The 19,076-nt window shown below is 45.1% G+C and overlaps 1 protein-coding gene across 6 annotated transcripts in view; it reads left to right on the top strand.

Annotated features, from left to right (window-relative positions):
- Positions 1-223: 223 nt before the first annotated feature.
- HIPK1 (homeodomain interacting protein kinase 1) overlaps positions 224-19,076 on the top strand; it is a 160,172-nt gene continuing 141,319 nt past the window's right edge. For 5 of the 6 annotated variants that reach the window (XM_082244530.1, XM_082244529.1, XM_082244531.1 and 2 more), the window contains exons 1-2: positions 224-446; positions 6,447-6,762. In XM_082244530.1, the coding sequence (XP_082100656.1) occupies positions 6,741-6,762 (22 nt within the window). In that variant the 5' untranslated portion in view covers positions 224-446; positions 6,447-6,740. The remainder of the gene's footprint in view (positions 447-6,446; positions 6,763-19,076) is intronic. The other variant, XM_082244528.1, reaches the window with a different exon arrangement.

The following is a 19,076-nucleotide window of genomic DNA, read 5'->3' as shown; positions in this document are numbered from 1 at the left end:
CCTCAGTGTCTCTGCCTTCCATTCGTCTCGCCTGGCTGTGTCGTTGGCCGTGGAAGGTTCCCGGTGTCTTCGCTCGCTGCTTCTTGTCTTCCGAAGCCGACCCTCATCCCCCGGGCTCAGGGCCGGTACTGTGAGCGCGGGACGTTGTGTGGGAGTTCCGGCAGGGCCCAGGAACGGAGGCCGGGGGAAGAGGGGAAGGTAGAGAGGCCGAAAAGCCAGAGCCGTCCACAGGAGGTGACGAGGAGTCTCACACAGGGCAGGCCTGAGAGGCGCTGGCGGCGGTTACCACGACGAGTGACGCAGCTGGGAACATTCGACGCAGACGTGCCCCGCGGCGGGCACAGAGGGTCTCCTCCCCGGGCTCTGATGATGTACCCGCGGCGGGGGTCCGGATCTTACCCGGCATCTCCTCTCATCAGCGGCTGAGCCTCCCCTATACACCAGCGGTGAGTATCGACCCCTGCTGGCCGATCTGTGCTCTGCTCTCCGGCCCTGTATAGTGCTGGGATCTCTGGTCGTGTGCCTACTGGGCTGCCATATAAAGTGTTACCTCTAGATTTATCAGGACTAACATTGGAAACTTTTAAGGCCGAGGACAGCGGACCATTCAAATGGTTATTAGTGGAAGAAGGGCCTCTTGAGTTGGTCACTGGGAGAAGGTTGCACCTCCCCCTCTATAGTTTCATGGTGATAGAAAGGTTCTCCGCATTGTTTTTCTTTTTGTGAGGAAGAGGTCCCTGATCTGTACAGTTGGTTTTGTAATGGAAGGGTCCAACCCCCCCTTGTACAGTTGTTTTGGTGACAGATGGGTAGCACGTCTTACAGCCCCCCCCCCCCCCATTCTACAGTTGATTTGGTGACGGATGGGTAGCACGTCTTACAGCCCCCCCTCTTGTACAGTTGATTTGGTGACGGATGGGTAGCATGTCTTACAGGCCCCCCCCCCCCCTCTTATACAGTTGTTTTGGTGACGGATGAGTAGCACGTCTTACAGCCCCCCCCCTGTACAGTTGTTTTGGTGACAGGTAGCATGTCTTACAGCCCCCCCCCTGTACAGTTGTTTTGGTGACGGATGAGTAACATGTCTTACAGCCCCCCCTTTGTACAGTTGTTTTGGTGACAGGTAGCATGTCTTACAGCCCCCCCCCTTTGTACAGTTGTTTTGGTGACAGGTAGCATGTCTTACAGCCCCCCCCCTTTGTACAGTTGGTGTGGTGACAGATGGGTAGCACTTCTTACAGCCCCCCCCCCCCCCGTACAGTTGTTTTGGTGACGGATGGGTAGCATGTCTTACAGAGCCCCCCCTCTTGTACAGTTGTTTTGGTGACGGATGAGTAGCACGTCTTACAGCCCCCCCCCCCTGTACAGTTGTTTTGGTGACGGATGAGTAACATGTCTTACAGCCCCCCCCCTTTGTACAGTTGTTTTGGTGACAGGTAGCATGTCTTACAGCCCCCCCTTTGTACAGTTGGTGTGGTGACAGATGGGTAGCACTTCTTACAGCCCCCCCCCCGTACAGTTGTTTTGGTGACGGATGGGTAGCATGTCTTACAGAGCCCCCCCTCTTGTACAGTTGTTTTGGTAACGGATGGGTAGCACGTCTTACAGCCCCCCCCCTTGTACAGTTGTTTTGGTGACGGATGGGTGGCACGTCTTACAGCCCCCCCCCCTGTACAATTGATTTGGTGACTGATGGGTAGCACGTCTTACACCCCCCCCTGTACAGTTGATTTGGTGACGGATGGTTAGCATGTCTTACAGCCCCCCTCTTGTACAGTTGTTTTGGTGACAGATGGGTAGCACAACTTACAGCCCCCCCCATACAGTTGTTTTGGTGACAGATGGGTAGCATGTCTTACAGCCCCCCCGTACAGTTGTTTTGGTGACGGATGGGTAGCATGTCTTACAGCCCCCCCCCCGTACAGTTGTTTTGGTGACGGATAGGTATCATGCCCCCGCGTCTTGTACAGTTTTGGTGACGGATGGGTAGCACATCTTACAGCCCCCCCCCCCGTACAGTTGATTTGGTGACGGATGGGTAGCACGTCTTGCAGCCCCCCCCCCGTACAGTTGTTTTGGTGACAGATAGATATCATGCCCCCGTCTTGTACAGTTTTGGTGACGGATGGGTAGCACGTCCTACAGCACCCCCTCCTGTACAGTTGTTTTGGTGACGGATAGGTATCATGCCTTACAGCCCCCCCCCTCTTGTACAGTTCTGGTGACGGATGGGTAACATGTCTTACAGCCCCCCCCCTCGTACAGTTTTGGTGACGGATGGGTAGCATGTCTTACAGCCCCCCCCGTACAGTTTTGTTGACGGATGGGTAGCATGTCTTACAGCCCCCCCCTCCTCGTACAGTTTTGGTGACGGATGGGTAGCATGTCTTACAGCCCCCCCCTCCTCGTACAGTTTTGGTGACGGATGGGTAGCATGTCTTACAGCCCCCCCCCCGTACAGTTCTGGTGACGGATGGGTAGCATGTCTTACAGCCCCCCCCCTCGTACAGTTTTGGTGGCGGATGGGTAGCATGTCTTATAGCCCTCCCCCCTCGTACAGTTCTGGTGACGGATGGGTAGCATGTCTTACAGCCCCCCCCCTCGTACAGTTTTGGTGACGGATGGGTAACATGTCTTACAGCCCCCCCCCTCGTACAGTTCTGGTGACGGATGGGTAACATGTCTTACAGCCCCCCCCCCTCGTACAGTTTTGGTGACGGATGGGTAGCATGTCTTACAGCCCCCCCCTCGTACAGTTTTGGTGACGGGATGGGTAGCCCCCCCCCGTACAGTTGATTTGGTGAGGGGTGGTTAGCATGCCTTACCCCCCCCCCCTTTTCATTACACATACAGATGCTATGGTGAACGGTTTTACCCCTGTACTGTTTAGATGTGGAAGAGTCCACCCCCCACCCCTTTACAGTTGGTTTGGTGATGGAAGGGTCCAACAACTTCCCTCCTACCCTCTCCTGTGTACATTTGGTTTTTGTGATGGAAGGGATTCCCCCTGTTCAGTTGGTTTGATGACTGAAGGGTCCAACCCCCCCCCCCCCCCTTATTGTACAGTTTGGATGTCAGGAGAGTGTCCACCCCTTTACAGTTGGTTTGTTGATGAAAGGTTTCACGCCTGTACTGTTAATTTGGGGATGGAAGAGTCCACCTTCCAAACAGATACCCCCCCCCCCCTTACTCCCAGTTGGGTTGGTGATGGAAGGTTTCAACTCTGTACTGTTAGGATATGGAAGAGTAGAGTCCTCCATCCAACAACCCCCCCCCCCCCATTAACTTGGGGATGGAAGAGTCCACCTTCCAACTAGCCCCCTTTCACAGGTGGTTTGGTGATGGAAGGGTCCAACAACCTCCTCCGGTGTACATGTTTGTTATGGGAGGGTTCCCCCCCATACAGGTCCTGTACATTTCGGTTTGGTCACTGAATTGTCCAACCTCCAGCCCCCTACCCCCTTTGTACAGCAGGTTTGGTGACGTAGGGTCCAACCCCCCCGTAGTTTTTTTGACAAAAACATCCAACATATACTGTTTTGGTAACGGTTGGGTGCACCGACCCCCCCCCCCCCAAATAGTTGGTTTGATTTGGTGACGGAACATTGTACATTAGGTTTTTGACGGAACGGTCCCTCACCCTGCACAGTTGGCTTCATGATTTAAGGGTCAAATCCTCTCTTGTAAAGTTGGTTGGGTGATACAAAGTTGCCCCCCCCCCCCCTCCAAACAGTTAGGGGGATGAAACCTTCCATCACCAAACAGCTTGGGTTTGGAGACAGAAGAGTATTTCACCCCCTCCCTTACAGTTGGGTTGGTGATGGAAGGTTTCATCCCCCGTACTGTTGAAAGACAGAAGGGTACGACCTCCCCAATTTTGACCATAGTGGGGAGTTTTTACCGAATGAACATATTTCTTATAGTAAATGCTTCGAAAATCTCCTAGTGTATGGCCAGCTTTACTGATATCCCTTTAAATTTGCGTCAACTTTGTTTTGCTTGTGTAAAGTTCCACAAGTCAGTGAGCTCACACTAGTAGTAGTTGGTCAGATTAGTAAGCTCGTTAGTGGTAGTACAGGGCTGGTTAAGTATACAATGACCAGGAGAAAATAAATTCTAATCTGCTGCTCCAGTGCAGTTTTATGTTTCTTGCATTATGATATCTAGATCCTCATGCCAACAGGGCTGGAATTTTGTGTACATTAGGTACATTAGTCCGAGAGTAGGTTAGAAGTCATAAAAAGTAAATTGCTTATGTTGGTAGTTGTGAGCTTCTTCTTGAAGCCCTTTTTTACTTTTATGCTCTGAATAGGCTGGTATCCAAAACCAGGGAGTTCTTTCTAAGCTTTATAGCAGGGATCATCAAACTACGGCCCTCCAGCTGTTGTGGTACTACACGTCCCATGAGGCATTGTAAAACTCACAGACCTGACTAGGCATGATGGGAATTGTAGAACTGGAAGACCATAGTTTGAAGACCCCCTGCCTTATAGGATCTGATCCTGAGAATAGTGATGTAATATGTGAAGTGATAGGGTCATAATCGGTAATGTCCTGGTAGCATTGTAAAAATGTATCCTGGCACACCAAATGCTATTTTATCCTGATGTGTAATTTAATTCTATCCTTTCTTGGCTGCATTGGGTTACCATTCTGGTTGTGCCCTGGCAGCGGTTGGCATCATGCTCTTAAAGCCTGAATGACCTAGACAAATAAAGAACATCTGTCACGGCAGTTTATAATGGGTTGTTGCGCAATGAGTAGGGCAGTAAGTGTCCTAAAAAATAAAAACCTTACCAGAGTTGTCTGTCTTTCCAAACACAGAAAAGGTTGGATGTGTGGTCTATTGCAGTGGTTCTCAAATCCGGTCCTCGGGACCCACCAACAGGCCAGGTTTGCAAGATAACTAAATTACATCACAGGTGATCTCATTTGCTTCTCAGTGATTGCAGTATTCTAGTCTGCATCCCCCAAGGTAATACTTAAAATCTGGCCTGTTAGTGGGTCCCGAGGACCGGATTTGAGAACCACTGGTCTATTGCAGGGTCTTTTTTAGTTACTGAGTGATGGATTTGGGTATTGAGTAAATTGGCAGTCTTTTCCAAGGGTAGAGTCATGAAATGCCTTTGCTATGATAAAGCACTGTGAATTGCAGACCTGCTTATTTTTGAAGGAAACTATTCGTTAACTTAATTTGTCATACATTCCTTGTCTTGAGAAATGTTAAATTCCATAACTTTCTGGAGCTGCTTTCATAAACGTATTTCATTTGTAAACATTCCCTAGTCTGTTTTCATGTGTTGCCTTTTTGTATACTTTTAGTTGAGGCAATCCTCATTGAGGGCTTGTTGACACCCAGAATCGAATAGGAACGTGCTGAGATTCACATGCAGTACGATTATCCACAATAGATCACAAGGTACAGAAGTAAGTAACATGCAGTGCGTTTCCAAAATAAGTGCATGCAGTACTTATGAAAACTCACTGCAAACACATTGCATGTTACTTCTGTACCATGTGATCTGTTGTGGGTTTTGCGCACTGTTTGTGACCTACATTTGGGGTGCAATTACCTTAAAATTGACACCTGCAGATTGCAAATTCTGAGTAGTCACCAGAACAGGAATTGAGTGGAAATCTTCCAGTGGAAACTCTAGTTACCATGACCACTGTTTGAGGGGGATTGCAAAGATATCCTCTCACTTCTGTTGAGTCTACAAGACAGGAAGTGAGGGGAAATCTCCCTAATGAGGCACAGATGGCAAAAAGCTTATTAAACTTCCACTACTCGATGTACTCTGGTGCATACTAGTACATTATGAAACCTGTAGGGGGGGGGGGGGGCATTGTTTGTTGTTTTTCTGATGGTTTACTACCGCTCTTTATTAAGTAAACAAAAGCCGTGTACAAGATAGTGTAGCAAGTTATAGTTCAGCTATTTTTTGCCTGGTTAAAAAAGATACTATACACACAGCTCTATGAGTGTAATATGTAAATCCAAAACTTCAAAATCGAGAAGGAAAGGGTTAAAACATAACACTATTCTAAATGTAGTATAAAGCTTGCCATCCCTCAGTGAGTAGAGGTCCCTGTGCAAATAACTGGATATGGAAATCAATCTTTATCAAGACCTTCCAATGTTTTCCACCTTTAGCTGAGATATAGATATGTTTGTACACCTCTTAAAGAATTAAAAAAAGGGACAGAAACCTTTTGAAGAATATAGATTTCTGGAAGAACTACGGGATAGGCAAAAACCACCCATTAGTACACGCTCCTACACAACACTAAACAGTTAATACAGTTTTGAAAATCCTTACCATTTAGGAGAAAAGTCTAATTGAATTTTCATGACCTCTGTAATTCAAAAGATAACAGCATCTGCTCTGCCAAGGAGGGGGTGTGACAGCAGGGATTACATCATATCCTCTCCTCTCTCTTTGCAGTAAAAGAAAACTACAGTTCCCATCAACCACCAGGAATTGTAGTGAATGTGGGCAGGTACACTAGGCCTGTACATGTTGAATGTGTCAGAGTCTCGGTCCGCCCATCACTGCAACTGGGGCTGAATTACAACACTGCTTCCCGGAGAAAGAACTACAGAAGGGATGTGCCAAGGCCAGTGGCTGGGGAAATAGGAGACATAGCAGCCACTGGTCTTACAAACAGGAAACCAAAGAGAATTAACGGTTTGATTTGAAAATAGGCTATTTCAGTGCAACTACTGATTCAAACAGAAGATGGATTGCATATTCAGTAAAGGTAGGAAAAAAGCAACAAGGACATGTGAATACATTTTTGTCCAGAGTTCTGCTTTAAGCATTATGTTTGAATACTTTTTGGAGATGTATATGGCAAATGTGATAAAGTGGAGCTAAAATACAAAGTCAAATACTTGTCCCCTGGAAGAATACTAAAGGAATTGATCGTATTTAAAGGCATTTTTCAAATAATAAATGCACCTGCCTTATTAAAGTGTCTTACTTTCTGCGTTGGAGCCCACAATCAGTGTGGGTGCAACACACAAGCAAATTGTTCCCCCCCCCCCCCCGGTATGTACCTACTGAAGCTGAAGGAGAAAAAAAATAATTTAATAACCACACTCCCTGTCCACTCTTCTTTAAGCAAAGGTAAGTGGACAGGCAAATGGAAGCCTGCAAAAACTTCCCTTAATTTCCTCTTGGGAAGGAGATGAGAATGCATTGAGAACAGGCAGTGGAAAGTCATTACTCCCGGCCACCACAAGAGGGCGCCAGTTCCCCATTGGAAGCCTCTATAATCTCACAGAAGAAGGCTGAAAAGCCGGGGCCTCAATTTTCGGACAGCGCGGAAGTCCGTGCACTCGGGGAGGAGGTGGGGGTGCAAAAGGGACAGGACACCTCCTGCAGGGCACCCCAGGCGCCAGGTCGCTAATTCTAGTCGCAAATGCGACCTTGCGCCCGGGGTTTGTCGAGCCCTGGGTTAAGGGAATTCTTTTGAGCCCTCCAGGTAACCAGACTTGGCCTCCCTATTGGAAGATTTCCCCTCTGTTACTTTACTGGAGACAACCCTAAATTTGAGATTTTCTTTCTTTCACTTTTAATGTTAATGGGAAACAGGACAAATAGGGTGAATCTCCCTAACAGGTGCTCAGACACAACAAAAACTTCACAGGTGTTCTAATCCCTCTCCACACTGTCCAAAACTATAAAGGAGTCTTACCTTTAGTTATACTTTAACATTAATCTTTGCATCAAGTTTATAGAACAGGTCAACAAAGTTCATTTCCCTTTGTTTCTGGATTCAGAAAACAATTATGCAGCTCCAGAGGTGTGGAGGAACCTGGAATGCAGTGCTACCTCTTATCAGTTTATTGCCAACCCTTATTAGTACATCTTCAAAAACAAGTTGCTAAATGAAACCTTCACAGTTTCTGATAAAACAGGAAGCATGCCTGTGCAGTAACTTTGCAAAAGTGAGAAATAAGAGAGCTTGCTTACATTGGGCAACATAACTTTTTTTCTTTTTGCTGCCACATATGGTAATAAAAAGCAATGCCCCTTCAAATAGCCTAACCATCTGACCTCCCCAAACATGATGACTTTAGGCGTGTGGGAGTCTGTGCCATCCCATATAGATATAGATGTATGTTGTGAGCATCTTACCGCTTTGCTGCAGAGGGTGGGAGATGCTACTTCCACATCTTGTGAAGGCACACACATAAGTTTTAAAGGGAACTCCGTACCTGACTAAAGTACATATTTCATTTTGTTTAAATATTTTCATACATTAAGAAATGCACAGTGACCCACACTTTGTGCTGATTAGCTAGATTGACTGCTGGGGGGAAAATGGAAATGTCAAATTTCGTTAGGGACCATACTTTGCAGGAGTGTCTGATGCAGCAGTATTTGTATTTTCTACAGTGTTATGGATTTGCAAATATATGCCACAAAAACCCTCAATTTTTACTTAAATTAATTATTGGTTTAGGTTTTTATTGTACGGACTACCTGGATTAAGAGCTGGGGAATATCTGTACTATCATTTGTAGTATTTGGCATTTACCTCCTAGATAAGTCTGCCATCACAAATCTTTCTACTTTGGAAGCTGCCAAGGGTGGCCCTGAAAGTGGTTGTACACGTCAAACATGAAATCTGAACAAAGCATATCCCTTTATAGTGTGTACTTGTCTGTTCTGTCTGCTGCTTCATTCCTCTATCAGCATGAATCACTTCTGACAAGTTTTCCTGACAACAAGAGTAAAGTGATAGGGGTGGGATCTGATTGCCTCAGCTCTGTTGCTGTGTGAAGGGGTGTCTCTTGGGAATGAGTACCTGTCAAAACTAGGTACCTGCTGCTGCCCCCCCCCCCCCCCAAAAAAAAAGACATGCGTTTAGAAGTGCTTGATTTATTCTCCCTGGAGAAGAGACACCTGAGAGGGTACATGATAGCAATTTACTAATACCTCAACGGTGATCAGAGCATAGAAAAAACTATTCAGTCGCAAGAAAGGCATGAGGACACAAGGCCATACAATTCGATTAGAGAAGCGTTTTAACCTCAGGCTACACAGGGGGTTCTTTACAGTAAGGGCTACAAGACTGTGGAATTCTCTACCACAAACGGTATTAACTGTGGGAAGTATGGCTACTTTAGAAGACTCTTGGACATACATCTCAAGCATAAAAACATTTAGGGGTATGTGAGATGATTCACACCTACACAGGTTTAACTGGATGGACTATGGTCTTCAACCTCAACTATGTAACATGCCACTTGTGGCATGTCAGGGGGTCAGGAGCACTTTTGGGTAGAGCTCTGCTTTAATTTTCTCAGAGGCAGTTGCTGGAAGTCCCTTTTGACATAAGCAGGGCTGACGATGCTGGTTGGGATTTTACTGTATGGTCAGCCTAAGCAAGAAGTTAGGAGCCTACTGGATTTCTGGTAAATCAGTATAAACCTTTTGTACTTGCTGCATTTTTAATGGAATAAATGTGCATTGTAGAGAAATGTGCTCATTGCTCAATGCTTTGGTTTTTTTTTTTTTTGGGGGCCTTACATTTAGGAACATTACAAAATAAATATATTAGACCTAAACTGCACGTGGATTAAATTTCACGTTTATAACCAACACTCTGTCTTTGAGAAGTCAAACTGTATTAACACATACTGCAAAAGATTATAATACTGCTTGAAATGACTTCTGGTGTGTTAGGCCCTAATAAATTTAGCTGTGGCATGTGTATAAAAGCAGTGGATAGTGCTTGACAAATAGTTGTTTTGTTAAAACAATAGTCGTCCTTATGCCCTCTGGCACTTCATAAGATCCTTCTTGCCCTTTGAAGCTAAACTGTGAAGTTGTATAAAGGTAATTAAAGCTGAATTAGATTGATGCTGTGGGTGCCTACATGCCTTTTTAGCTTTCTTGTTCAATGCGCCAGGACTGTTGAATCTTTTGACCAGCTGCTCTGCTCAGAAGCGTGTCCCTGCCCTCTCCTGCATTTTATTTTTAGCCAGTTATGTTGCTTATCATATTGATGCATTAATAGGAAGGGGAACATGAAGGGTAGAGCTGCACAATTATTAAAAAAAAATCACGATCTTGAGTCAACATAAAAAAAAAAAAAAAGATTTAACCTCACTCACGATCTGGCATTTCCATGATTCATGTAATAGGTGCAGAGCTTTCAAAAAGAAAAGGCAGCCTGCAAAGTTTAACACAACATTGCTCAGTGCTAAGATAAAAAACCTTGTATCATTTGGTTCTTTATATCAAAGGGATGAACTTCGTCTAAAAATGAGGGCAGTTAAATGACCAGGCTTTTTTCTATCTATCATTTGTCGCTTACAATTTAAAATCTGAATTTTTCGCTAAAAAAATTACTTAGAACCCCCCAAATATATATTTAGTAGCGACCCTAGAGAATAAAATGGCGGTCGTTGCAATATTTGTCACACTGTATTTGCGCAGCGGTCTTTCAAAAGCAATTTTTTGGGGGAAAAAAATACACAGCAATAAATTTAAAAAAAAAAAAAAAGTAAAGTTAGTCCAATTCATGAGAATCGTGAGCTTTATTCTAAGCAAAAACTGCAATTGTTGTTTTATCCAGAATCGTGCAGCTCTAATAAAGCGATAGTCAAACTCTTGACCAGGGAGATTAGTTGAAATTTACTTCCAGGAAGGTCCTATGTTCTTGAGTCCCAGGATCTGTGGTAGTTTGTCATTTTGGTAGCAACAAATTGGGTTACTAAGGTCTCATGCACACTACACTCTTCTGCTGCTTCTAGGGGCATTTTTTTTCCTGCCTCTATTTGCCCCTGCGTGTTAGCCTATGTATCCATGACCACACAGACTTTTCAAGGAGTTTAGAGGCCGAGAAAATCCACTGCCTGTGCTTCCAGGAGCAGTGGCATTTTGGCAGAAAACGCTTTAAATTTTTTAGCTCTTGAGTGTGAATTCATTTCAGTAGCCAGAATAAATTATTATGGCGAATGTAAAGGATTATAATATAATCTGTTTTTAATATTTTTATTCTTATACAGATTGCCAGTGAGATCTTTTTACTATTCTGTTCAAATTCCTTTTTTATATGACTAATTTTAGTTTTCATTATGGATTTTATGTATTTAATGTGATTTACCGCTTTGTGAAGAGAGTGAGGCATGTTTCTCCTACCTGCGGTTTGATGTGTCACCACTAGATGGAGCCGTGATCACTGAAATTGCTGTAGGTAGCCTTTAGTTTTGATATGGATATTAATCTCCTATTTGTGAATAAAGAAGTTTTTTTTCCTTCTATCTAGTTCGTCCCATGTTAAGTGGTAGACGATGAAAGGAGGTTGTTATACTTCCACTTCTCTCTCCCTATTTGCCATATCCGGTCGGTGGAACGCAAGTGGACCGTTTCCGGGTATTGGTGATGAGTAACACTTCCGCCGTCTCGACTACTATATATTCGGCGTCGCCGCCTTGAGACCACACCCCTTGACGACGTCAGTCTCTGACGAAACGCGCGTCGGGTGGAGCTTACGGCGACGCACGCAAAACGTGGAAGGGACACGGCGGCCATTTTGATGGTGGGATGCAGCAGCATCCATAACTAAGGAGGAGAAACTTGCAACGCTCTCTAATAGCGGCTATCCAGTAAGTTATTATTTTTTTTTTTTTTTCCTTTGGGGCCAATAAAGTATTAAGCAGTATACACTATGAGGCGGTGTTCTGTTTCTTCTTTTGGGGACCCCATGTGGAGTGGAGTTTGCCTGCTATTTTGACCTATTCAAGGAAGGAGCAGTGAAGGATCCCGGGTTTCCAGGGCTCAGGCACTATCATGCGATTATGACCTTTGTGATGAGGGTCACCTACATTTGGTAAGGACCAGTGTGTGCGGTGTCTGGTGGTGGTTTACTACTGAGGATCTTCACTATCCAAAGATATATATATATATTTTTTTCACATCATTCTTTGTGGAGAACATAAGGACTGCTGTTTCCCCTCTGAAGTTTTAAAGACATTCTGTGTAGACAGTTTATGATTAGCGCTACATTTTGCCATATATTGTTTTGATCTTGTATTTCTAAGATTTGTGTTGGCTGCTTTTCGTCTTATATGTTATCTATATCATATTTTAGCGCAGCAATATCCTGTTAGAATGTAAAGGATTAATAGCCAAACGCTTGAAGTGTTTTTTTTTTTTTTTCTGACAATGCTGCAGCCAGGTGGAAAGGCATTCAGGAGACAAAAATGTCCAGTGTGCATGAAGCCTATATCTGAGTAAGGTTTGTAGTTCTGCCCTCCTGTCTCAAAACATCCTTACATTTTTTTTTTTTTAAGTTTTTGTAATGGTGTTTCCAATGGGTTCAGGACAGGTTCACGTGCATATTCCTTCATGATCTGGTTTTGACTACCTATTCAATTGGTAACACTGGAATGTGGGAAATAGTGCAAGCAACTATTTTTTGAAAATGCATTGCACCGAACAGCATGGGTCTGTGATACCATGTTTGTGGTGCCATTAAACATTATTAGCACCTGCACGCGTCTTGCAAGGGCAAGCAAGTTTATTTGCAGTGCAAAAAACACAATGCATTTTGCTGTAACAGGCCCTCACAAGCAAAATAAGCAAAATAAATGGTCGGTTCTAATGCTTCACCCTCTATTAAAAATAAGGGGCCATTCATACCACAGTTTTGTGCTCTGCAATGCATGGGGTATAATGCATTGTGGTGTGGTAAAGTGTTCTTAAGGCAGATTTTTTTTTTTTTACTTTAATGCATAAAATGCCTTCTTCCATGCTTTACAGAAAAAAACATCTGCATTCAGTTCCCCCTCCCCAGCCCCTGTTATACTTGCCTGAGCCCAATCTCAATCCAGTGATGTGCACGAGAGCAGAGGGGCTCTCTGCTCGCTCCATCCTCATTGCCTTATAGATAGCAGCAGGGCACATTGATTCCTGCTGCTGTCAATCACAGCCAGTGACAAGGGAGTAGGGCCAAGTTTCACTTTGTCAATAGATGCAGCCAGCGAGGCATGGGAGGGAGCCCATGCGAATACCTGGCTTGCACCAAGCATGGAAGTGTAACACTTATTTTAAAGAAAAAAAAAATATACAATTAGAATCACTTCAAACAGCCAACTCAAAATTGACTAAAGGCCCGTACCCACGTACCGATTGTCGGCCGTATATATTCAGCCAACGTCCGATCGGCCGATTGTCGTCTTGTTAGTATGATGCTTCCCGACAACCGACTGCGACTTTTCGGCCGAACAAAATCTGGTGTGCAGGCTTTAAATTTTTGTTGGCCAACAAAGAACAGCCGATTGTTTGTCAGTCAGTACAGATTTCGGCCGACAAAAATGTGATGATCAAGACTGGGCATGCTCAGTGAAGAAAAAACACACGGAAAGTAGACCAGAACATGACATCACTTCTGCAGTTGGTTGTTGTTGGCCGACAAAATTCGTGTGCAGTCTTGAGCACTTTTCAACCAACAAAACAGCACCGGACAAAAGACGGCCGATAGTTCGGCCGACAATCGGTACGTGTGTACGGGGCTTAAGATGCACTACAATGCATATGAAGAAGGGATAGGCTGCCTTTTCCCACAGCGCAACACGCAGAATACCATGAGTTTTACTGTGCTGCTGAGCACTGCAGCACACAAGCATTGGTGCATAGGATTGCCATTCGCAATAGCAGTGCACATAATCACTGCAGCACAATGGTGTAAATGTGTTCTTAAAAATTTTTTTTTTTTTTTTTTCCTCTGAAGATTACAACTTCAGGTGCATTACCACATTTTTTTCACAAGTCAGTTTGCTGTTGAACTACAGTACTTAGTAAAGGTCAATACATACAACTGCATCCGGTGGGGTTAATTTACCAAAGGAGCAGATGTTCACTGCAAAAATATATAGTTTTGAATAGGTTTTATATTTATTTGTAATAACTTGAGTTTCACTTTGACTTACTCCATTTGTTCTGAGTTCTGACTACCAGCAAAAAACCCAGAAAAAAACAATAACCGGTTTGTTTCATTTTATATAGTGTTAGCTTTAACCACTTCCAGACCCAGCCTTTTCTGGAACTTTTTGAGTACATATAACAATCAGTATTTTTTGTTAGAAAATTACCGAAAACCCCCAAACATTATATACTTTTTAAAAGCAGAGGGCCTAGAGAATAAAATGTCAGTCATTGCAATTTGTCACATTGTATTTGAGCAGCATTGTTTTTAAACGTAATTGTAACGGAACTGAGGCCCCATACTGTGTTTGTGGGCTTCCGTCAGTATGTGGCTTCCTCCAGTCTTGAACATAGATATCCGATATTCCAGCCGCCCTACATACAAAACTAGCTGACAACTTGGCTTTTATGTATCTGAAAACAAGCACTTTATTGAACAGTCTCACACAGTATATAGTCACATGAAGGCACCCCCCTCCTGATCAAATTGCCTCATCAGGTCACGTGCCTGATTACATTATCATATGCAGATGAAATTTTATACAGAAAGAGAACTAACCTGAACTAAATATCTAGCCATCTGGACAGAAACAATGTGAGTTCATTAACAATGGGACAGACAGGTTTACCAGAAAACACATCCCACCTTAATACAGACAATATGAAGAGACCACCAGTGCCAGACTGTCCGTCTCTGGCATTTAGGAACATGGAACAGAGGCCAATGTGATTAGCTCTTTCAATGAACATGTTCAGAATCAAACAGGCCAGGAATAGTCTTGATATGTTAAGATATATGGTTGATAAATATTACTGTTCCAGTTGAAGTAATTCAAACCATATTCTCAGTGTCCAGTAAGTACCGGTCTATCCTTTCCTTGGTCACCTTTTTGTCCCTAATAAACACAAGGTGACTTACTCATAAGAGTGCCCTAGGGAGCTGAGGGATTTCTCAAGTAAGCTGGGTTCCACGGGCCCCCCAAGCAAAGTGACTCCCGCCAGTAATTATTTGGGGAAAAAAATACTTTTGAATTTTAATGCAAAAAACAAAATGATGATTTTTTTTTTGTAAAATATAAAAAGTGTGTGGGGGGGGGGGGGCTACCCCCTCCCACTACTAAATAAAAGCAAGCCAGTGGCTAGTTACAGTACTGGGTTGATGCCTGCAGCATGGCATTCTGGTATAACCCCCTGAAGTCAAGTGCCGTACTGGTACATTGCTGGTCCGGAAGTAGTTAAAACATGGTCTGTTCAATATTCAGATTGCAGATGTTTGCACTGTTGTACATTGCTCCAGAAGGTGTGACTTCTAACTTTACATCTCCTTTAGAAAATGCTGATCTCTCTCGAAATTTTGGGCTATCCTTCTGCAGACCTGATTGATGACTTAATGGGGAGAAAAACTTTTTATCTACAAAATTGTTATCACAAAACTGACATTTTCTTTTATCTCCGTTCTCAGCAATTTTCTATTCAGCATGCATTTAAAGTCCCCTGTCAAGAATAGTCATTTCCTTAGCAACCAGAAAAATGTCCAAGCATTTTCCCTGTGTGGGATATGGATATTCATTACCTTTTTTTTCTTCTAGTGTTGGAAGTATTTTACATTGCTTTGCACTAGGGGGTTTATAGCTGTATGTTGACCATGTTTGTGGATACTTTGCTACTGACTTATGCGGGTTCCAACCAGTGATGGAAGTAACTGCGTTAAAGTAAACGGCGTTACTTAACGCAGTTACTTTTGAGGGTAACGAGTAATCTATCTGATTACTCGTTCCCTCCCTGTAACGCCGCTGCCGCTACTTTCGGCTGCGTTACTGCAATTACATCTACTGCCACCAGATGGCAGCAGAGGTAATTGTAATTCCCCCTCTCCTCTATGACCGCTGTCTGCGGTACAGGAAGTAGAAGAGGAGGAGACTCAGCCAAGGAGACACAAGAGAATCGGCAGATGATGATGGCTGCGGAGGCGGACATGACGGGTAGATGCGCTGCTCTGGCAGAACCTGCCCGGCTACATATCCATGGAGGGTTCTGCAAACTATGGAAATGACTACAGCGGGCGGAGGCAGATTGTTTTTCATGCTACGGAGCTGCGGTATAGAGTACGGGGAGATGCACTGCCCTGGGGGGGGGGGGGGCTGCAGATGAGTGTGCATTGGGCCTGTTTAGTAGTGGGATGGGAGTTAGTTGCTGGATGGTGGATGGCAACCCCCAACTCCTGACGTTTGCAGGACCCTCCATGGATATGTAGCCAGGCAGGTTCTGCCAGAGCAGTGCATCTCCCCGTACTCCACACCGCAGCTCCGTAGCATGAAAAACGATCTGCCTCCGCCCGTTGTAGTCATCTCCATATTTTGCAGAACCCTCCATGGATATGTAGCCAGGCAGGTTCTGCCAGAGCAGTGCATCTCCCCGTCATCTCCAGCCCTCACCACCTCCAGCAGCCAGCCCAGCACAGCAGGTACCCAAAAAAAAAACCTCACAGTCAGTCAGGACTCAGACCCCCACCACCGCCACCACCAGTGTTCCACACCGCCACCACCAGTGTTCCACACCGCCACCACCAGTGTTCCACACCGCCACCACCAGTGTTCCACACCGCCGCCACCACCAGTGTTCCACACCGCCGCCACCACCAGTGTTCCACACCGCCGCCACCACCAGTGTTCCACACCGCCGCCACCACCAGTGTTCCACACCGCCGCCACCACCAGTGTTCCACACCGCCGCCACCACCAGTGTTCCACACCGCCGCCACCACCAGTGTTCCACACCGCCGCCACCACCAGTGTTCCACACCGCCGCCACCACCAGTGTTCCACACCGCCACCACTTGTGTGCCACACCACCAACAGCCAGCCACTCCAGGCAGCAGGTACCAAAAAACAAAATAAAATACAGATACTCAGTCAGGAGGACTCAGGACTCAGACCCCCACAGTGTGCCACACCGCCACAACTATTAAAGATCTCATAGAACGTAATTGCATTATAGAATAGTAAAAAAAGTCGCAGTTACTTTGCTGAGTAACTAATTACTTTTTCAATGTGGTAACTGAGTCAGTAACTCAATTACTTTTTGGGAGAACTAATTTGTAACTGTAACTAATTACTTTTTTAAAGTAAGATGACCAACTCTGGTTCCAACTAGGGATGCACCGAAATGAATATTTTGGGCCGTAACCGAAAATGATGGGCCGAAACCGAAAATGACTTTTCCCCCCAAATAATTTTAAATTAGAACAGGGGCATACACCAAAAACAGGCAGCGACCTACACCTGTCGCTGCCACCCTGTCACAGTATATGTACTGTGACGGGTTGGCAATAGGTTAATTTAATTACCAATGGTATTTGTATTATGCAGCATGAGGGGGTTAATGTATTGCCACTGCTGGTCACTCATCTATTAGTGACCGACCAGTGGCAGTTAATTAACCCCTTTGTGCTGCATTAGTGCAACCAGTATCAGTGCAACCAGTGTTAATTAACACTGATACTGGTTGCACTAATGCAGCACAAAGGGGTTAATTAACCACTTAAGCCCCGGAGGATTTGGCTGCTAAAGGACCAGGGGTTTTTTTGCGATTTTTTACTGCGTGACTTTAACGGACAATTGCGCGGTCGTGCGACGCTGTACCTAAACGAATTTGACGTCCTTTTTTTCCCACAAACAGAGCTTTCTTTTGGTGGTATTTGATCACCTGTGCGATTTTTTGATCACGCGCTATAAACAAAAAAAGAGCGTAAATTTTGCAAAAATAACAATATTTTTCACATTTTTTTATATGAAATTCCCCAAAAAAAAAAGTAAAAATCAAAATTTTTTAACATTTTTCGGCCAATTTGTTTTATGCTACCTATGTTTGGTAAAAAAAATCGCAAAAAGCGTATTTTGATTGGTTTGCGCAAAAGTTATCGCGTTTACTAACAAAGAGAAAGATTTTTGTCATTTTTGGTGTTTTTTTTTTTAACGCGTAATGGCGGCGATCTGCGATTTTTTTTTTCGGTACTGCGACATTGCGGCGGACAGATCGGACCCTTGACTGACATTTTTGACACTTTTGGGGTTACCAGTGACATTACTGCAGTAATCAGTGCTATACATATGCACTGTTACTGCAAAAATGACACTGGCAGGGAAGGGGTTAACTTTATTGGGAAGGGAGGGGTTAAGTGTGTCCTAGGGGCGTGCTTTCTACTGTGTAGGGACATTGCTATTGGTGTAAAAGCAAAGATCAACCGTTCTACATAGTAGAACGGTCAGATCTTTACTTTTACACAGGGAGAACTGACAGGCAGCTTGTTTACACAAGCTGCTCTGTCTTTCTCCCTTCACAGGAGCGATCGTAGTGTGGCCGGCGGACATCGAGTCCGCCGGTCACACGCACTGACTTGCCTGTGAACGAGCCGCGGCGGGCGCGCGCCTCGGCGGGCGCGCGCCCGCTCGCTATAGGCTCGCAAGTCAGTGACAGGCGAGTGACGTACCGATACGTCACTCTGCCTGGCCGGGGCTGACCGCCGCAGTATATAGTCGTGCGGCGGTCGGCAACCGGTTAACTGCCACTGGTCGGTCACTAATGCAGCAGTGACAATACATTAACCCCCTCATGCTGCACAATTAATACTAATACCAATGGTAAGCTGCCTCAGCTATCACAACCCTCCCCCCCCCCCCCCCCATCAGCCTCAGCGTCCCTCTCCTACTCACTCAGCTCCTCCGGTGTCCATTATTCAAAAGTCCCGCCTCTGGCCGACCGCCTGCCTCCCGGTGATGTCACTACTACTACGATCTGTACATGAATGAACTGACACACCGGGTGGGAGGGCGGGCGAGAGGCCGCTAATATCTGTAACTATGTGAGCCTTAACTTCTCTTCAATTCCCTGTCAGCGGCACGATGTATATGAATAAACGGACACTCCGGGCGGGGGGGGGCGGGGCGAGCGGCCGCTAATAGATACAACTATGTGATCCTTCCCTGTCAGCTCAGTGGTACTGTGTGTGAATGAGAACTGACCGGGCGGGGGGAGCGGCCTCTAATAGATACAACTGTGATCCTTCACTTCCCTGTCAGAGGAGATACATGCCTGACAGGGAAGTGAAGGCTCACATAGTTACAGCTATTA

Source organism: Pelophylax lessonae (genome assembly GCF_965119305.1).
Source record: "Pelophylax lessonae genome assembly, chromosome: 2".
In the NCBI taxonomy this organism is placed as follows: domain Eukaryota; kingdom Metazoa; phylum Chordata; class Amphibia; order Anura; family Ranidae; genus Pelophylax; species Pelophylax lessonae.
Note: the sequence above shows the minus strand (reverse complement) of the source record. Positions and strands in the feature narration are given on the sequence as shown.